Below are 19810 nucleotides of genomic sequence, written 5' to 3'. Positions count from 1 at the left end.
TGAATAGTCTCTCCTATTGCTATTGTACCATTTTTTCAGCTATAGTTACATTAATCATTAGTAATGCAGCAGCCTAGTTTTGAATGGCAGGGTCCCTGCTATCACATGTTGATAAAAATATAACATTTACATAATAAAAATGAACTACAGGCTTCCCAAATGCTGTAATAAATTAAGCATGATGAGTTGACTTGAAACTGTTTAATGTTGCACTTTTTATATGTAGAAGAAAAGTTTTGCCATTGTATTTAATCCGAGCAACAACCTGAGGCAGTTTAATGTTGATTAAAGTGGGCAGAATTATTATAGTTCATATCCAATGTTAAAAGGATAAAGCCATTGTTTACAAATTTGTTAAATAAATAACCAAAAAAATTTATATTTTGTTGTTTTCTTAATGTACCGAAAATTAACCGAACCGTGACCTCTAAACCGAGGTATGTATCAAACCGAAATTTTTGTGTACCGTTACACCCCTAAATAATGCATATATGTATTACATGCAATACATACATGTAATACATATATGTATTACATGCAATAATACATATATATATTACCTGTATGTATAGCATGTAATACATATATGTATTATTGCATGTAATACATATATGTATTATATGCAATACATACATGTAATACATATATGTATTAAATGTATGTATTGCATGTAATACATATATGTATTACATGTGTGTATTGCAAATATATAATACATATATTTAATACAAATATGTATTACATGGAATACATATATTTAATACATATACCTATACTTAAATATATGTATCGCATGTAATACATATATGTATTAAACACATGTATTGCATGCAATATATATATGCATTAAAAATATGTATTATATATTTGCAATACATACATGTAATGCATATATGTATTACATGCAATACATATATTTAAGTATAAGTATGTGAATGGAGCACATACTTGTTTGTCACAAAAACTATTCATGAAATTTTGGTTCTTTTATGAATTTATTATGGGTCTACTGAAAATGTGAGCAAATGTGCTGGGTCAAAAGTATACATACAGCAATGTTAATATTTGCTTACATGTCCCTTGGCAAGTTTCACTGCAATAAGGCGCTTTTGGTAGCCATCCACAAGCTTCTGGTTGAATTTTTGACCACTCCTCTTGACAAAATTGGTGCAGTTCAGCTAAATTTGTTGGTTTTCTGACATGTACTTGTTTCTTCAGCATTGTCCACAGCTCAATTTTTGTTTCATCTGACATCACATGGACAAAGATAAGACCTTCTGGAGGAAAGTTCTGTGGTCAGATGAAACAAAAATTGAGCTGTTTTGCCACAATACCCAGCAATATGTTTGGAGGAGAAAAGGTGAGGCATTTAATCCCAGGAACACCATTCCTACCGTCAAGCTAAGTGGTGGTAGTATTATGCTCTGGGCCTGTTTTGCTGCCAGTGCAACTGGTGCTTTACAGAGAGTAAATAGGACAATAAAAAAGGAAGATTACCTCCAAATTCTTCAGGACAGCCTAAAATCATCAGCCCGGAGGTTGGGTCTTGGGCGCAGTTGGGTGTTCCAACAGGACAATGACCCCAAACACACATCAAAAGTGGTAAAGGAATGGCTAAATCAGGCTAGAATTAAGGTTTCAGAATGACCTTCCCAAAGTCCTGACTTAAACGTGTGGACAATGCTGAAGAAACAAGTCCATGTCAGAAAACCAACAAATTTAGCTGAACTGCACCATTTTCGTCAAGAGGAGTGGTCAAAAATTCCACCAGAAACTTGTGGATGGCTACTGTGGAGAATGCATATATGTTTAAGAGTTATTTCTTTATTCATAGTCATGTTTAAATCAGCCAGTGTTTTTCCATTTGTACTCTTTCTGTTTTATTTATCTTATGTCCGCAAGTAAACTGTGTGTGTTACCTTGCAGGCTTGGAATGTAGGAGTTGGAGTACTCCCTTATATCTTATCTGTATTACAACAATGAGGCTGTATTCCTTTCTGGACAGGGTAGGGGCTTTCTTCGTATGCAAGAAGTTGTCTCTTCCGTTTGAATGTTAGACCAATCCGAGAAGCCGATATGAATGTATTGGTGTGGGCTGGTCTCCTGAAGCTTTAGTAAAACTTGATAATATTCCTATTCTGTCTTGATGGTCCTTCTTACTCTGCATATATGTCATCTGAAAGAACTTGGGATTGGACCAGTGACTTTAATTCCCTGAGAGGGAGTACTGGTCAGACGCAACACTACCTAAAGCGCCTTATTGCAGTGAAACTTCCCAAATATTAACATTGCTGCATGTATACTTTTGGTCACATTTTCAGTAGAGCCATAATAAATTCATAAAAGAAGCAAACTTCATGAATGTTTTTTTGTGACCAACAAGTATGTGCTCCAATCACTCTATCACAAAAAAAACAAAAAGTTGTAGAAATGATTGGAAACTCAAGACAGCCATGACAGTATGTTCTTTACAAGTGTATGTCAACTTTTGACCAGGACTGTAAAATTTGCTTTTCACTCTAAACTGTCTTTTGGTCAGAAAAAGTAATAGCATGGACAACAAAGTCGGACACATATTTTAAAAGTTAAAGTTAAAGTACCAATGATTGTCACACACACACTAGGTGCGGCGGAATTATTCTCTGCATTTGACCAAACACCCTTGATCACCCCCTGGGAGGTGAGGGGAGCAGTGAGCAGCAGCTGTGGCCACGCCCGGGAATCATTTTTGGTGATTCAACCCCCAATTCCAACCCTTGATGCTGAGTGCCATGCAGGGAAGTACTGGGTCCCATTTTTATAGTCTTTGGTACGACTCGGCCGGGGTTTGAACTCACGCCCTACCAAATGTTCAACCTTTCCTACACAGCCCTTCTCCAGTAGAAGCCTACACAAACGTGTGAAAAAAATCCACGTGTGAGGTGTTAATCAGTTAGCGTACGTGTAATATCCTGCCGCTCCCGGGTGTTTCTTTTAAGCCGGTGTAATTAATGAGATAACTAATCAGGGCGCTAATTAATCACTCAGGTGTCACAGTCGTGGGTCCGCCCTTTCAAACTCAACCTCCAGAGGAACTCGCTGAGGCGTCTCTATAGCAACGGGTTCCAGCACCTTGGCAACGCCGTGTCGATAAACCTGGGCAACAACGCGCTGCAGGACATCCGGGTGGGCGCCTTCAACGGCCTGGCCAAGCTGAGGCGCCTCTACCTCCACGAGAACAAGCTGGAGGTCTTCAGGAACGACACCTTCGCCGGCTTAGAGGCTCTGGAGTACCTCCAGGTAGGCTTTATCCGCCTTGATTATCCGCAGGTAGGGAATAGTCAGCGGGTAGCAGGTGGCCAAAGTGAAAGTATCTCCCCGGAGATTTGCCTTCTTATCCCCCCGCTTCCCAAATGGAGCTGCCGCGGATTCTCCCGCCGGTTTGTTAAGTCCATTTCCCTGACATGTTCAACACATTCCGTCTCGCCTACACCTGCAGGCCGACTACAACGTGATCAAACGCATCGACAGCGGTGCTCTGAGGTTCCTCTACAAGCTCCGGGTTCTGATCCTGAATGACAACCTGATCCCCGTCTTGCCTGCGCATCTTTTCAGGTGACGATCAGACGCTTTTTAATTGGGCCGCGACTTATCTTACTGCAGAGCAAACATGTCTGCTGTTTTGAAGAACAACTGCCAGGATGCATGTCAAAGATCCTCTATTGTACACAAGAGGAGTGTTCTAAGCATGTTGTGCAAAAATGTGAGTCAAAGATCCTCTAAAAACAGCAGAGCGCCCTTGTAATAAACACCTACGGAAAAAATGCAATTCAAAGATCCTCTATACAACAGAAGTGCTTTGCTATTTAAAGGAACCTGCTGCAAAATGCTCGTCAAAGATAGCATTTTAGAGCACCTATTGCAAAAAACACATTTAAAGAGAGACAGAAGTGCTATGCTGTTTTTAAACCTACTGAAAAGTGAGCGCTCGTCATATAAACTACAAAAATGTAATTCAAAGATCTTTTTAATTGGGCCGCGACTTATCTTACCAGAGAGCAAACATGTCTGCTGTTTTGAAGAACAATTGCCAGGATGCATGTCAAAGATCCTCTATTGTATACAACAGTAGTGTTCTAAGCACGTTGTGCAAAAATGTGAGTCAAAGATCCTCTAAAAACAGCAGAGCGCCCTTGAAATAAACACCTACGGAAAAAATGCAATTCAAAGATCCTCTATACAACAGACATGCTTTGCTACTTAAAAGAACCTACTGTAGAATGCTAGTCAAAGATAAAAAATAGTTTTAGAGCACCTATTGCAAAAAACACATTTAAAGAGTGACAGAAGTGCAATGCTGTTTTTAAACCTACTGAAAAATGAGCGCTCTTGTCATATAAACTACAAAAATGTAATTCAAAGATCTTTTTAATTGGGCCGCGACTTATCTTACCAGAGAGCAAACATGTCTGCTGTTTTGAAGAACAACTGCCAGGATGCATGTCAAAGATCCTCTATTGTATACAACAGTAGGGTTCTAAGCACGTTGTGCAAAAATGTGAGTCAAAGATCCTCTAAAAACAGCAGAGCGCCCTTGAAATAAACACCTACGGAAAAAATGCAATTCAAAGATCCTCTATACAACAAAAGTGCTTTGCTATTTAAAAGAACTTACTGTAGAATGCTAGTCAAAGATAAAAAAAATAGTTTTAGAGCACCTATAGCAAAAAACACATTTAAATAGTGACAGAAGTGCTATGCTGTTTTTAAACCTACTGAAAAATGAGCGCTCTTGTCATATAAACTACAAAAATGTAATTCAAAGATCTTTTTAATTGGGCCGCGACTTATCTTACCAGAGAGCAAACATGTCTGCTGTTTTGAAGAACAACTGCCAGGATGCATGTCAAAGATCCTCTATTGTATACAACAGTAGGGTTCTAAGCACGTTGTGCAAAAATGTGAGTCAAAGATCCTCTAAAAACAGCAGAGCGCCCTTGTAATAAACACCTACAGAAAAAATGCAATTCAAAGATCCTCTATACAACAGAAGTACTTTGCTATTTAACATGCTAGTCAAAGATAGCATTTTACAGCACCTATTGCAAAAAAAACACATTTAAAGAGTGACAGAAGTGCTTCGCTGTTTTTAATCACCTACTGAAAAATGAGTGCTCTTGTCATATAAACTACAAAAATGTAATTCAAAGATCCTTGAATTGACAGGATGCTTGCTTGCGTTTATGCAACTACTGCTACACACCAGTTAAAGATAGTCAGACTCTGCTAATTGTAAGAACCGAAAGCAAAAACAAAGTCAAAGATCCTCTATAGGACAGAAGTGCTCTGCTATTTTTTCTTTTTCTTTTGTTAGTTTATTTCAAACATGAACACACTTACACACAATTTCATATAACTTCTCTTTACATCATGTCCGAAAAGGAGTAGGAAGAAGCAAAGCTTATTTAATCCAAGCAAAGCTTATCTAATCCTACCCCTTTCCCACTTCATAGCGTTTAAAAATACATATGTTCATTTACGATCGTCTTTTTTTATGAACTAACTGCAAAAATGCTTGTCAAAGATCCTCTATATGACGGGGGCGCGCGGCTGTTTTTAAGCACCTATTGCAAAAACACATTTCAAAAGATTCTCTATGTGGTAGAAGTGCTCCGCTGTTTTTAATCCCCAACTGTAAAAATGTGAGCCAAAGATTCCTGGAAAGACAGGATGCTCAGTTGCAACTAATTGTATATGTTAAAGATCCTCTACTGTATACAACAGAACTGTTTCTAAACACCTTCTGCAAAAATGTGAGTCAAAGATCCTCTAAAAACAGCAGAGCGCCCTTGTAATAAACACCTACGGAAAAAATGCAATTCAAAGATCCTCTATACAACAAAAGTGCTTTGCTATTTAAAAGAACTTACTGTAGAATGCTAGTCAAAGATAAAAAAAATAGTTTTAGAGCACCTATAGCAAAAAACACATTTAAATAGTGACAGAAGTGCTCTGCTGTTTTTAAACCTACTGAAAAATGAGCGCTCTTGTCATATAAACTACAAAAATGTAATTCAAAGATCTTTTTAATTGGGCCGCGACTTATCTTACGAGAGAGCAAACATGCCTGCTGTTTTGAAGAACAACTGCCAGGATGCATATCAAAGATCCTCTATTGTACACAACAGTAGGGTTCTAAGCACGTTCTGCAAAGAAATGTGAGTCAAAGATCCTCTAAAAACAGCGGAACGCCCTTGTAATAAACACCTATGGAAAAAATGCAATTCAAAGATCCTCTATACAACAGAAGTTCTTTGCTATTTAACATGCTAGTCAAAGATTGCATTTTACAGCAAAAAAACACATTTAAAGAGTGACAGAAGTGCTTCGCTGTTTTTAATCACCTACTGAAAAATTAGTGCTCTTGTCATATAAACTACAAAAATTTAATTCAAAGATCCTTGAATTGACAGGATGCTTGCTTGTGTTTATGCTACTACTGCTACACACCAGTTAAAGATAGTCAGGCTTTGCTAATTGTAAGAACCGAAAGCAAAAACAAAGTCAAAGATCCTCTATAGGACAGAAAAGCTCTGCTATTTTTTCTTTTTTCTTTTTTTTTTTTTTTTAGTTTATTTCAAACATGAACACACTTACACACAATTTCATATAACTTCTCTTTACATCATGTCCGAAAAGGAGTAGGAAGAAGCAAAGCTTATTTAATCCTACCCCTTTCCCACTTCATAGCGTTTAAAAATACATATGTTCATTTACGGTCGTCTTTTTTTATGAACTAACTGCAACAATGCTTGTCAAAGATCCTCTATATGACGGGGGCGCGCGGCTGTTTTTAAGCACCTATTGCAAAAACACATTTCAAAAGATTCTCTATGTGGTAGAAGTGCTTCGCTGTTTTTAATCCCCAACTGTAAAAATGTGAGTCAAAGATTCCTGGAAAGACAGGATGCTCAGTTGCAACTAATTGTATATGTTAAAGATCCTCTACTATATACAACAGAACTGTTTCTAAACACCTTCTGCAACAATGTGAGTCAAAGATCCTCTAAAAACAGCAGAGCGCCCTTATAATAAACACCTACTGCAAAAATGCAATTCAAAGATCCTCTATACAACAGAAGTGCTTTGCTATTTAAAAGAAGCTACTGCAAAATGCTAGTCAAAGATAAAAAATAGTTCTAGAGCACCTATTGCAAAAAACTAATTTAAAGAGTGACAGAAGTGCTATGCTGTTTTTAAACCTACTGAAAAATGAGCGCTCTTGTCATATAAACTACAAAAATGTAATTCAAAGATCTTTTTAATTGGGCTGCGACTTATCTTACCAGAGAGCAAACATGTCTGCTGTTTTGAAGAACAACTGCCAGGATGCATGTCAAAGATCCTCTATTGTACACAACAGTAGTGTTTTAAGCACTTTGTGCAAAAATGTGAGTCAAAGATCCTCTAAAAACAGCAGAGCGCCCTTGTAATAAACACCTATGGAAAAAATGCAATTCAAAGATCCTCTATACAACAGAAGTGCTTTGCTATTTAACATGCTAGTCAAAGATGGCATTTTACAGCACCTATTGCAAAAAAAACAAATTTAAAGAGTGACAGAAGTGCTTCGCTGTTTTTAATCACCTACTGAAAAATGAGTGCTCTTGTCATATAAACGACAAAAATGTAATTCAAAGATCCTTGAAATGACAGGATGCTTGCTTGCGTTTATGCAACTACTGCTACACGCCAATTAAAGATAGGCAGGCTTTGCTAATTGTAAGAACCGAAAGCAAAAACAAAGTCAAAGATCCTCGATAGGACAGAAGTGCTCTGCTATTTTTTCTTTTTCTTTTGTTAGTTTATTTCGAACATGAACACATGTACAGTAATACTTTTCTCTTTACATCATGTCTGAAAAGGAGTACTACAAAAACACCAGTCAAACATCATCTATTTGACAACACCACTGTGCTGTTTTTAAGAACCAACTGCAAAAGTGCTAGTCTAAGATCCTTTATACATAAAATGTGCTGTGCTAGTGCCCGGAACCTACTGCAAAATTGCGGATTATAAAATAACAGGATGATTGGTTTTCTTTTAAGCAACTACTACAAAAACAGCAGTCAAAGATTGTCTATATGACAGAAGCGCTGTGCTACTTTTAAGCATCAATGCTGCAAAACTGTGAGTCAAGCATCCTCTAAAAGCAGGAGAGTGTTTATCTCAAAGAAACACCTGCAAAATCACAATTCAAAGATTGTCTATATGACAGGACTGCTGTTTTTGAGCTGTAAATGATATAGTGCTTGGTTGTTTTTAGGCACCTTCTGCATAAATGTACAAACCCCGTTTCCATATGAGTTGGGAAATTGTGTTAGATGTAAATATAAACGGAATACAATGATTTGCAAATCATTTTCAACCCATATTCAGTTAAATATGCTACAAAGACAACATATTTGCAAATAATCATTAACTTCAGAATTTGATGCCAGCAACATGTGACAAAGAAGTTGGGGAAGGTGGCAATAAATACTGATAAAGTTGAGGAATGCTCATCAAACACTTATTTGGAACATCCCACAGGTGAACAGGCAAATTGGGAACAGGTGGGTGCCATGATTGGGTATAAAAGTAGATTCCATGAAATGCTCAGTCATTCACAAACAAGGATGGAGCGAGGGTCACCACTTTGTCAACAAATGCGTGAGCAAATTGTTGAACAGTTTAAGAAAAACCTTTCTCAACCAGCTATTGCAAGGACTTTAGGGATTTCACCATCTACAGTCCGTAATATCATCAAAGGGTTCAGAGAATCTGGAGAAATCACTGCACGTAAGCAGCTAGGCCTGAAAACCAACATTGAATGCTCATGACCTTCGATCCCTCAGGCTGTACTGCATCAACAAGCGACATCAGTGTGTAAAGGATATCACCACATGGGCTCAGGAACACTTCAGAAACCCACTGTCAGTAACTACAGTTGGTCGCTACATCTGTAAGTGCAAGTTAAAACTCTCCTATGCAAGGCGAAAACCGTTTATCAACAACACCCAGAAACGTCGTCGGCTTCGCTGGGCCTGAGCTCATCTAAGATGGACTGATACAAAGTGGAAAAGTGTTCTGTGGTCTGACGAGTCCACATTTCAAATTGTTTTTGGAAACTGTGGACGCCGTGTCCTCCAAACCAAAGAGGAAAAGAATAATCCGGATTGTTATAGGCGCAAAGTTGAAAAGCCAGCATCTGTGATGGTATGGGGGTGTATTAGTGCCCAATACATAGGTAACTTACACATCTGTGAAGGCACCATTAATGCTGAAAGGTACATACAGGTTCTGGAGCAACATATGTTGCCATCCAAGCAACGTTACCATGGACGCCCCTGCTTATTTCAGAAAGACAATGCCAAGCCACGTGTTACATCAACGTGGCTTCATAGTAAAAGAGTGCGGGTACTAGACTGGCCTGCCTGTAGTCCAGACCTGTCTCCCATTGAAAATGTGTGGCGCATTATGAAGCCTAAAATACCACAACGGAGACCCCCGGACTGTTGAACAACTTAAGCTGTACATCAAGCAAGAATGGGAAAGAATTCCACCTGAGAAGCTTCAAAAATGTGTCTCCTCAGTTCCCAAACATTTACTGAGTGTTGTTAAAAGAAAGGCCATGTAACACAGTGGTGAACATGCCCTTTCCCAACTACTTTGGCACGTGTTGCAGTCATGAAATTTTAAGTTAATTATTATTTGCAAAAAAAAATAAAGTTTATGAGTTTGAACATCAAATATCTTGTCTTTGTAGTGCATTCATTTGAATATGGCTTGAAAATGATTTGCAAATCATTGTATTCCGTTTATATTTACATCTAACACAATTTCCCAACTCATATGGAAACAGGGTTTGTAGTAAAAAAAAAAAAATGCAATCATCATCAGATCCCCTCTAAGGTTTCTCATTGTCATCCCATTGGGTTCAGTTTTTTCTTCCCCTGATGTAGGATCTGAGCCAAGGATGTCGTTGTGGCTTGTGCAGCCCTTTGAGACACTCGTGATTTAGGGCTATATAAGTAAACGATTGATTGATTGATTGATTGATTGATTGATTGATTGATTGATTGACTTCTCCCGGCTCCAGATCTGTGTCGCTGACTCACCTGGACCTGCGGGGAAACCGTCTTAAGAGTCTGGCATACGCCGGGACCCTGGAGTACGTGGGCCGCTCCCTGATGGAGATCCAGCTGGAGGAGAACCCCTGGAACTGTGGCTGCGAGGCGGTCCAGCTCCAGTGGTGGCTGGGTCAGATCCCGTACACGGCGGTGGTCGGGGACGTCACCTGCGAGTATCCCTTCCACCTCCACGGCAAGGACCTGAGGGAGATCCCTCGCAAGGAACTGTGCGCGGATCTCCCGGATAAAGAGTTGCAAGCGGAAGGCGGGAGACCATCGGGGGGAACGCAGCCCCAACATTTGCCCCCTAATTCCAAGACCAACCCGGGGCGAGCCAGGCCGACGAAGCCCTCCTCCATGGTGCACGGCTCCCGCCAGAACACCCACGCCTCGTCCACGTCGTCCTCTTCTTCTTCCGCAGAGCGCAGGGACAAGGAGAGGCACCCGCGGCCCACAAAGCGTCCCCGACCTTCCAGGACGCCCCCGACATCTCGCAGCCCCAACCAGAACCCCCCCGTGGCCGGCTACCAGACCCGACCCCCCATCCCCATCATCTGTCCCCTGGGCTGCACCTGCAACCTCCACATCACCGACCTGGACCTGACCGTCAACTGCAAGGACAACGGCTTCCTCAATGTGTCCCAGCTGATGCCGCGGCCGCTCAACGGACGCAAGCTGTACCTGAGCGGGAATTTAATCCAGAGGATCTATCGCAGCGACTTCTGGAATTTCTCCAGCCTGGATCTGCTTCACCTGGGGAGCAACCGCATCTCCTACCTGCAGGAGGGGGCCTTCTCCAGCCTGACCAGCCTGAGGAGTCTCTTCCTGAGTGGTAACAACCTGGAGCGGCTCAGCCCCGACATGTTTCTGGGCCTGCAGAGTCTAAGGTAGGACATTTGTCCCTCGTTACTATATATATCGTCTGTATAGACCTGTATAAGCCTGCTCAGTGGCCTTGCGGTTAGAGTGTCCGCCCTGAGATCGGTAGGTCGTGAGTACAAACCCCGAGTCATACCAAAGACTAGAGATGTCCGATAATGGCTTTTTTGCCGATATCCGATATTACGATATTGTCCAACTCTTAATTACCGATTCTGATATCACCGATACCGATATATACAGTCGTGGAATTAACACATTATTATGCCAAATTTTGTTGTGATGCCCCGCTGGATGCATTCATACTTGCCAACCCTCCCGAATTTTCCGGGAGACTCCCGAATTTCAGTGCCTCTCCCAAAAATCTCCCGGGACAACCATTCTTCCGAATTTCTCCCGATTTCCAACCGGACAACTATTTGGGGGCGACTGCCTTTAGCGTCGTCTCTCACCTGAAAAGGAGACTATTATATATATCTCCGTTATCCATAGGTTTATCTATAACCCATAAAGTGTTATGATCCGCTGCCCGGATCATATTTTTTGTTTACGTTTTCAAGATACTTGTGTTTGTGGTTAGTTTTGGACTCCTTGAGTGCCTGTTTTGTACACCTGAGTTTGTTGCCATGGCTGCTTATTATTTTCACCTGCCGCGTTTGTTCCCGACGCGCACCTGTTTGTCATCACTGTCATTCTGTCTTGCTTCGTAGTTTGCTTTTTGCAACAGTAGACGACTTTTGTTCTTGCTCTGTGCCTGCTAGCTTCCACGCTAGGTTCTGTTAATCGCTAGCTCCCACGTTAGCCTTCCTTAGTTTTTACCTTATGTGCTATGAGCACCCTTTTCTTTGTTTCTTCTGAGTTATTCCGTAAATAAATCATTTCTTTTGCCTTCACGCTGTGTCCGAAGTCCGTTGCATCCTGGGAGAACGAAACCCCGCATCACCATGCGCCCCGGTCGTCACAGTATGCAACGGACTTCGGACACAGCGTGAAGGTAAAAGAAATGATTTATTTACGGAATAACTCAGAAGAAACAAAGAAAAGGGTGCTCATAGCACATAAGGTAAAAACTAAGGAAGGTTAACGTGGGAGCTAGCGATTAACAGAACCTAGCGTGGAAGCTAGCAGGCACAGAGCAAGGACAAAAGTCGTCTACTGTTGCAAAAAGCAAACTATGAAGCAAGACAGAATGACAGGGAAGGCAGGCTTAAATAATGTCAGTGATGACAAACAGGTGCGCGTCGGGAACAAACGCGGCAGGTGAAAATAATAAGCAGCCATGGCAACAAACTCAGGTGTACAAAACAGGCACTCAAGGAGTCCAAAACTAACCAAAAACACAAGTATCTTGAAAACGTTAACAAAAAATATGATCCGGGCAGCGGATCATAACATAAAGTAGCCGGCACGTTAATACACTGACACACAACATCCGGATTCCCATCATGGGGGTGTATATTGTAGTGTCCCGGAAGAGTTAGTGCTGCAAGGGGTTCTGGGTATTTGTTCTGTTGTGTTTATGTTGTGTTACGGTGCGGATGTTCTCCCGAAATGTGTTTGTCATTCTTGTTTGGTGTGGGTTCAGTGTGGCGCATATTTGTAACAGTGTTAAAGTTGTTTATACGGCCACCCTCAGTGTGACCTGTATGGCTGTTGGCCAAGTATGCCTTGCATTCACTTGTGTGTGTGAAAAGCCGTAGATATTATTTGATTGGGCCGGCACGCAAAAGGCAGTGCCTTTAAGGCACGCCTCCAATATTTTTGTCTGGGAGAAATTCGGGAGAATGGTTGCCCCGGGAGATTTTTCGGGAGAGGACCTGAAATTCGAGAGTCTCCCGGGAAAATCGGGAGTGTTGGCAAGTATGACTGGGAGACGCAACTGCTCTGTACTTCTCCCTACGTCCGTGTACCACTTAGTACAGTGGCGTTTTAAAAAGTCATACATTTTACTTTTTGATACCGATAATTCCCGATATCACATTTTAAAGCATTTATCGGCCGATAATATCGGCAGTCCAATATTATCGGACATCTCTACTGAAAACCGAAATGATATATACAGTATTTAAAGATAAAACATTGTATCAACTCTATATTACAGCTTGGCTCTCCCAAGTACCGCCATAATGGCCAACATTGAAATACAGTAGTGTAGTAGGCCTAAGTATTCATTAAAAACAGGGCAGAGTTTTATTTAACAAGTCTATTTAATATTTTTGGCCACTGTAACATTACACGCCGTTTGAACAGTAACACTGTGTTTGAATGTTTAATTACAAACCCCGTTTCCATGAGTTGGGAAATTGTGTTAGATGTAAATATAAACGGAATACAATGATTTGCAAATCCTTTTCAAGCCATATTCAAATGAATGCACTACAAAGACAACATATTTGATGTTCAAACTCATAAACTTTATTTTTTTTTTGCAAATAATAATTAACCTCGAATTTCATGGCTGCAACACGTGCCAAAGTAGTTGGGAAAGGGCATGTTCACCACTGTGTTACATGGCCTTTCCTTTTAACAACACTCAGTAAAGGTTTGGGAACTGAGGAGACACATTTTTGAAGCTTCTCAGGTGGAATTCTTTCCCATTCTTGCTTGATGTACAGCTTAAGTTGTTCAACAGTCCGGGGGTTTCCGTTGTGGTATTTTAGGCTTCATAATGCGCCACACATTTTCAATGGGAGACAGGTCTGGACTACAGGCAGGCCAGTCTAGTACCCGCACTCTTTTACTATGAAGCCACGTTGATGTAACACGTGGCTTAGCATTGTCTTGCTGAAATAAGCAGGGGCGTCCATGGTAATGTTGCTTGGATGGCAACATATGTTGCTCCAAAACCTGTATGTACCTTTCAGCATTAATGGCGCCTTCACAGATGTGTAAATTACCCATGTCTTGGCCACTAATACACCCCCATACCATCACAGATGCTGGCTTTTCAACTTTGCGCCTATAACAATCCGGATGGTTCTTTTCCTCTTTTGATCCGGAGGACATGACGTCCACAATTTCCAAAAACAATTTGAAATGTGGACTCGTCAGACGACAGAACACTTTTCCACTTTGTATCAGTCCATCTTAGATGAGCTCAGGCCCAGCGAAGCCGACGGCGTTTCTGGGTGTTGTTGATAAACGGTTTTTACCTTGCATAGGAGTTTTAACTTGCACTTACAGATGTAGCGACCGACTGTAGTTACTGACAGTGGGCTTCTGAAGTGTTCCTGAGCCCATGTGGTGATATCCTTTACACACTGATGTCGCTTGTTGATGCAGTACAGCCTGAGGGATCGAAGGTCACGGGCTTAGCTGCTTACATGGAGTGATTCCTCCTGATTCTCTGAACCCTTTGATGATATTACGGACCGTAGATGGTGAAATCCCTAAATTCCTTGCAATAGCTGGTTGAGAAAGTTTTTTCTTAAACTGTTCAACAATTTGCTCACGCATTTGTTGACAAAGTGGTGACCCTCGGCCCATCCTTGTTTCTGAATAATTGAGCATTTCATGGAATCTACTTTTATACCCAATCATGGCACCCACCTGTTCCCAATTAGCCTGTTCACCTGTGGGATGTTCCAAATAAGTGTTTGATGAGCATTCCTCAACTTTATCAGTCTTTTTTGCCACTTGTGCCAGCTTTTTTTAAACATGTTGCAGGCATCAAATTACAAATGAGCTAATATTTGCAAGAAATTAAGTTTTCCAGTTTGACTGTTAAGTATTTTGTCTTTGCAGTCTATTCAATTGAATATGGGTTGAAAAGGATTTGCAAATCATTGTATTCCGTTTATATTTACATCTAACACAATTTCCCAACTCATATGGAAACGGGGTTTGTAAATGATTCTATGGCTTAGCCGCGTACCACCAGTGGTACACATACCATAGTTTGAGAAACATTCCAGGTGACATTATTATTCTTAAAGCATACAGATATTGGAGTTGATACCGATATCAATCCGATACGATATCAGCACAAATGATGCATTACTTTGCAGCGTGGAATGTTAGAAAAAGGTTGCATCAAATGACATGAGTCAAACAAAACAACGGTAGGTATGAAAAACATTTATTATCACTGGTGTGAGTTTTTCCTTGCCCTTATGTGGGCTTTGTACCGAGGATGTCGTTGTGGCTTGTGCAGCCCTTTGAGACACTTGTGATTTAGGGCTATATAAATAAACATTGATTGATTGATTGATTGATTACTAACCATCTGGAATGGACTTATGCTGTCATTAAGTTGAAGTGGAGTAGTAATTGTTTTTCGGCAACACACAGTGGTCACAACAATTTACGAAGATCATGACATAGTAAGTGGAGTGACAAGGACACGTTTGTTACTGGACGCAATTTGAATACATACGCCTCGGAGACTTTGAGTCTGTATTCAGTTTTACTTGATACTTGTTTATATTGACATGTGATGTTTTTAGACTGAAATATTGGGGACGACGGCGTGGCTCGGGTGGCAGAGCCAGCAACTTCAGGGTTCCTGGTTCGATCCCCAGCTTCCGCCATCCTTGTCACGTCCGTTGTGTCCTTGGGCAAGACACTTCGCCCTTGCTCCTGATGGGTCGTGGTTAGGGGCCTTACACGTGTGTGAATGTGTAAATGTGGAAATAGTGTCAAAGCGCTTTGGGCACTTTGAAGGTAGAAACAAGTACAATCCATTCATTGTTCAATGAAGTCAAGGTTGTTTGCTATTGAGTGCTTAGTTGTTGTCAAGTAAAGACACTAATTATGTATATCTAGTGTACGCTAATCCAATACTTGTTATTTTGCTGGTATCGCTATCAATATCATATCGAGACACCCTTGGTTTTTAGTATCAAAATTTGCGGGACACTTCTGGTATAGAAATTGTAATTGCAAGCATTTAACAATGACAATGTTAAAGGGGAACATTAGCACAATTTCAGAAGGGTTAAAACCATTAAAAATCAGTTCCCAGTGGCTTATTTTATTTTTCGAAGTTTTTTTCAAAATTTTACCCATCACGCAATATCCCTAAAAAAAGCTTCAACGTGCCTGATTTTAACCATCGTTATATACACCCGTCCATTTTCCTGTGACGTCACATAGTGATGCCGATACAAACAAACATGGCGGATAGAACAGCAAGTTTATAGCGACATTAGCTCGGATTCAGACTCGGATTTCAGCGGCTTAAGCGATTCAACAGATTACGCATGTATTGAAACGGATGGTTGTAGTGTGGAGGCAGGTAGCGAAAACCAAATTGAAGAAGAAACTGAAGCTATTGAGCCATATCGGTTTGAACCGTATGCAAGCGAAACCGACGAAAACGACACGACAGCCAGCGACACGGGAGAAAGCGAGGACGAATTCGGCGATCGCCTTCTAACCGACGATTGGTATGTGTTTGTTTGGCATTAAAGGAAACTAACAACTATGAACTAGGTTTACAGCATATGAAATACATTTGGCAACAACATGCACTTTGAGAGTGCAGACAGCCCAGTTTTCATCAATTAATATATTCTGTAGACATACCCTCATCCGCTCTCTTTTCCAGATTTCTTTGACTTTATCGTTGGAAATGCATCTGCTTTGAGTGTCGCAGGATATCCACACATTCTTGCCATCTCTGTCGTAGCATAGCTTTCGTCGGTAAAGTGTGCAGAACAAACGTCCAATTTCTTGCCACTTTGGCATCTTTGGGCCACTGGTGCAACTTGAATCCGTCCCTGTTGGTGTTGTTACACCCTCCGACAACACACCGACGAGGCATGATGTCTCCAAGGTACGGAAAACAGTCGAAAAAAAACGGAAAATAACAGAGCTGATTTGACTCGGTGTTTGTAATGTGTTTGAGAAAATGGCGGATTGTTTCCCGATGTGACGTCACGTTGTAATAATAGAAAGGCGTTTAATTCGCCAAAATTCACCCATTTAGAGTTCGGAAATCGGTTAAAAAAATATATGGTCTTTTTTCTGCAACATCAAGGTATATATTGACGCTTACATAGGTCTGGTGATAATGTCCCCCTTTAAATAGTTGAACAGTTTGCATTAACTGTGATCAAATGAAGCATTATTGTAATCATAATATGTAATAATAATAATGCAAGTAACCCTTTCAAACGCAATAAACATACTTTTCATTACAGTAGTATTGTCTATTGTAATTGGAAAGTCAATAACGTAATTATCCTAAACCCGGGGTGTCAAACTCATTTTAGATCAGGGGCCACATGGAGGAAAGTCTATTCCCTAAGTGGGCCGTAATGGTAAAATCATGGCATGATAACTTAAAAATAAAGACAACTCCAGGTTGTTTTCTTTGTTTTACTTTGGCCAAAAATTATGAAAACGTGCAAATCTCAAATATTCCTCTGGACAAAACACTTCAAGTTTGTTGAAAATTCTGAGGAAATTGGTGCAGTTTCATAAACACAATGAGCTGAGACTTGGTCTCAGTGAATCTACAAAGGATTCAACTTTAAATCACAGTCTTTCTTGGATTGAACTAAAAACACAACATGTAAAGTCTTCCAGGTATTTAAAACCTCCTTTGTCATGTCCACGTATCAATCCAGCGCTAACTCAACAAACCGTAAGAAACGGAGGTAAAAACTATCCCTTTTCTTGTGTTTGACAGAGACACTTTGGGGGAGTAAGGGTGCCAAATGACTAGGGGTGTGGGAAAAAATCGATTCGAATTCGAATCGCGATTCTCACGTTGTGCGATTCAGAATCGATTCTCTTTTTTTTTTTAATCGATTTTTTTTAATTAATTAATTAATTTTTATTTTTCTAATTAATCAATCCAACAAAACAATACACAGCAATACCATAACAATGCAATCCAATTCCAAAACCAAACCAGACCCAGCAACACTCAGAACTGCAATAAACAGAGCAATTGAGAGGAGACACAAACACGACACAGAACAAACCAAAAGTAGTGAAACAAAAATGAATATTATTAACAACAGTATCAATATTAGTTACAATTTCAACATAACAGTGATTAAAAATCCCTCATTATCATTAGACATTTATAAAAAATTAAAAAAAAAGAACAATAGTGTCACAGTGGCTTACACTTGCATCGCATCTCATAAGCTTGACAACACACTGTGTCCAATATTTTCACTAAGATAAAATAAGTCATATTTTTGGTTCATTTAATAGTTAAAACAAATGTACATTATTGCAATCAGTTGATAAAACATTGTCCTTTACAATTCTATAAGCTTTTTACAAAAATCTACTACTCTGCTTGCAATAGGGATGTCCCGATCCGATATTTGGATCGGATCGGCTGCCGATATTTGCCAAAAATTGCGTATCGGCAAGGCATGGGAAAATGCCGATCCAGATCCAGTTTTAAAAAAAACTCTGGTCCGTGTTTTCCAACGCACCGATTTAAATAATACATTCCACTTTTCTGCTGCTTCGTAATTTCCGTTCCGCATTTTCCAGCACACCTTCAACACATCCACAGGTCTGTGAATTCTCACGCAGTTGCTTTTATCTGCTGGCAGTACACGACGACAAAATCTAATAAAAAAATAAGCGCAAAACAATTTTCGACACACGGACAGGACAGAGAAAAAAAATTTCGTCATCATTGTTCAAATATTGTGACGTCTGTCGAGACGCTTATCTCCATTCGGTGCCACACGCCCACACCAACAAAATGCTGAGGCAAAAATTTCCACATCAACACCGTATGAAAAAATTTGTGATTTTTTTAGTTGTGATTTCCTTCTCTGCATGAAAGTTTAAAAGTAGCATATATTAATGCAGTATGAAGAAGAATGTTTTAATGTAGACATGCAAGCCTTGAAAGAAAATTTTGAAAATCAAGACTACATTTCCTGCAAATGGGTGCATTTCTACCCTATATTTTAACTTTAGATTTATTCTCATATCAAACTCTTTTGGCTGTCTTTTTGACACTTACATCCACACCCTGGATTATAAATAATGTAAATAATTCAATGTGATTATCTTGTGTGATGACTGTATTATGATGATAGTATATATCTGATAGTATATATCTGTATCATGAATCAATTTAAGTGGACCCCGACTTAAACAAGTTGAAAAACTTATTGGGGTGTTACCATTTAGTGGTCAATTGTACGGAATATGTACTTCACTGTGCAACCTACTAATAAAAGTCTCAATCAATCAATCAAAACACATAGAATCATCATACTGCTGTGATTATATGCATCAAGTGTTCATTCAAGGCTAAGGCAAAATATCGAGATATATATCGTGTATCGCAATATGGCCTTAAAATATCGCAATATTAAAAAAAGGCCATATCGCCCAGCCCTAGTTCAATGATGCCATTTCTGTTTGTCATGTATAATTTTCTCTATTTTGTGTTTATCCTTGAATAAACAGGTCAGTTTCTTGTTACCAACCATTGTGTATTATTCAAACTCCCCTAATTCAGCTGGCTAGTTGTTATCAAGAGTACTAAAACCCTTTTCAACATGATTCTGACAACTAAGTAGGCTAAATAACTTTAAACTTTAATACATGCTCGGATAGGCCAGTATCGGTATCGGTCAGTATCGGTATCGGATCGGAAATGCAAAAACAATATCGGTATCGGATCGGAAGTGCAAAAACCTGGATCGGGACATCTCTAGCTTGCATGTCAGCAGACTGGGGTAGATCCTGCTGAAATCCTATGTATTGAATGAATAGAGAATCGTTTTGAATCGGGAAAATATTGTTTTTGAATCGAGAATCGCGTTGAATTGAAAAAAATCGATTTTGAA

At 39.9% G+C, this 19810-nt stretch overlaps 1 protein-coding gene across 1 annotated transcript in view; it reads left to right on the top strand.

Annotated features, from left to right (window-relative positions):
- The window catches only part of LOC133611374 (SLIT and NTRK-like protein 3), a 104696-nt gene that overhangs the window by 21478 nt on the left and 63408 nt on the right, over positions 1 to 19810 (top strand). The window contains exons 3-5 of the mRNA XM_061968092.2: positions 3028 to 3279; positions 3479 to 3594; positions 10121 to 11038. Coding sequence (XP_061824076.2) covers positions 3028 to 3279; positions 3479 to 3594; positions 10121 to 11038 — 1286 coding nt within the window. The remainder of the gene's footprint in view (positions 1 to 3027; positions 3280 to 3478; positions 3595 to 10120; positions 11039 to 19810) is intronic.

Source organism: Nerophis lumbriciformis, linkage group LG08, assembly GCF_033978685.3.
Source record: "Nerophis lumbriciformis linkage group LG08, RoL_Nlum_v2.1, whole genome shotgun sequence".
Taxonomy (NCBI): Eukaryota; Metazoa; Chordata; class Actinopteri; order Syngnathiformes; family Syngnathidae; genus Nerophis; species Nerophis lumbriciformis.
The sequence above is the reverse complement of the archived record's forward strand: the minus strand, read 5'-3'. Positions and strand labels throughout refer to the sequence as shown.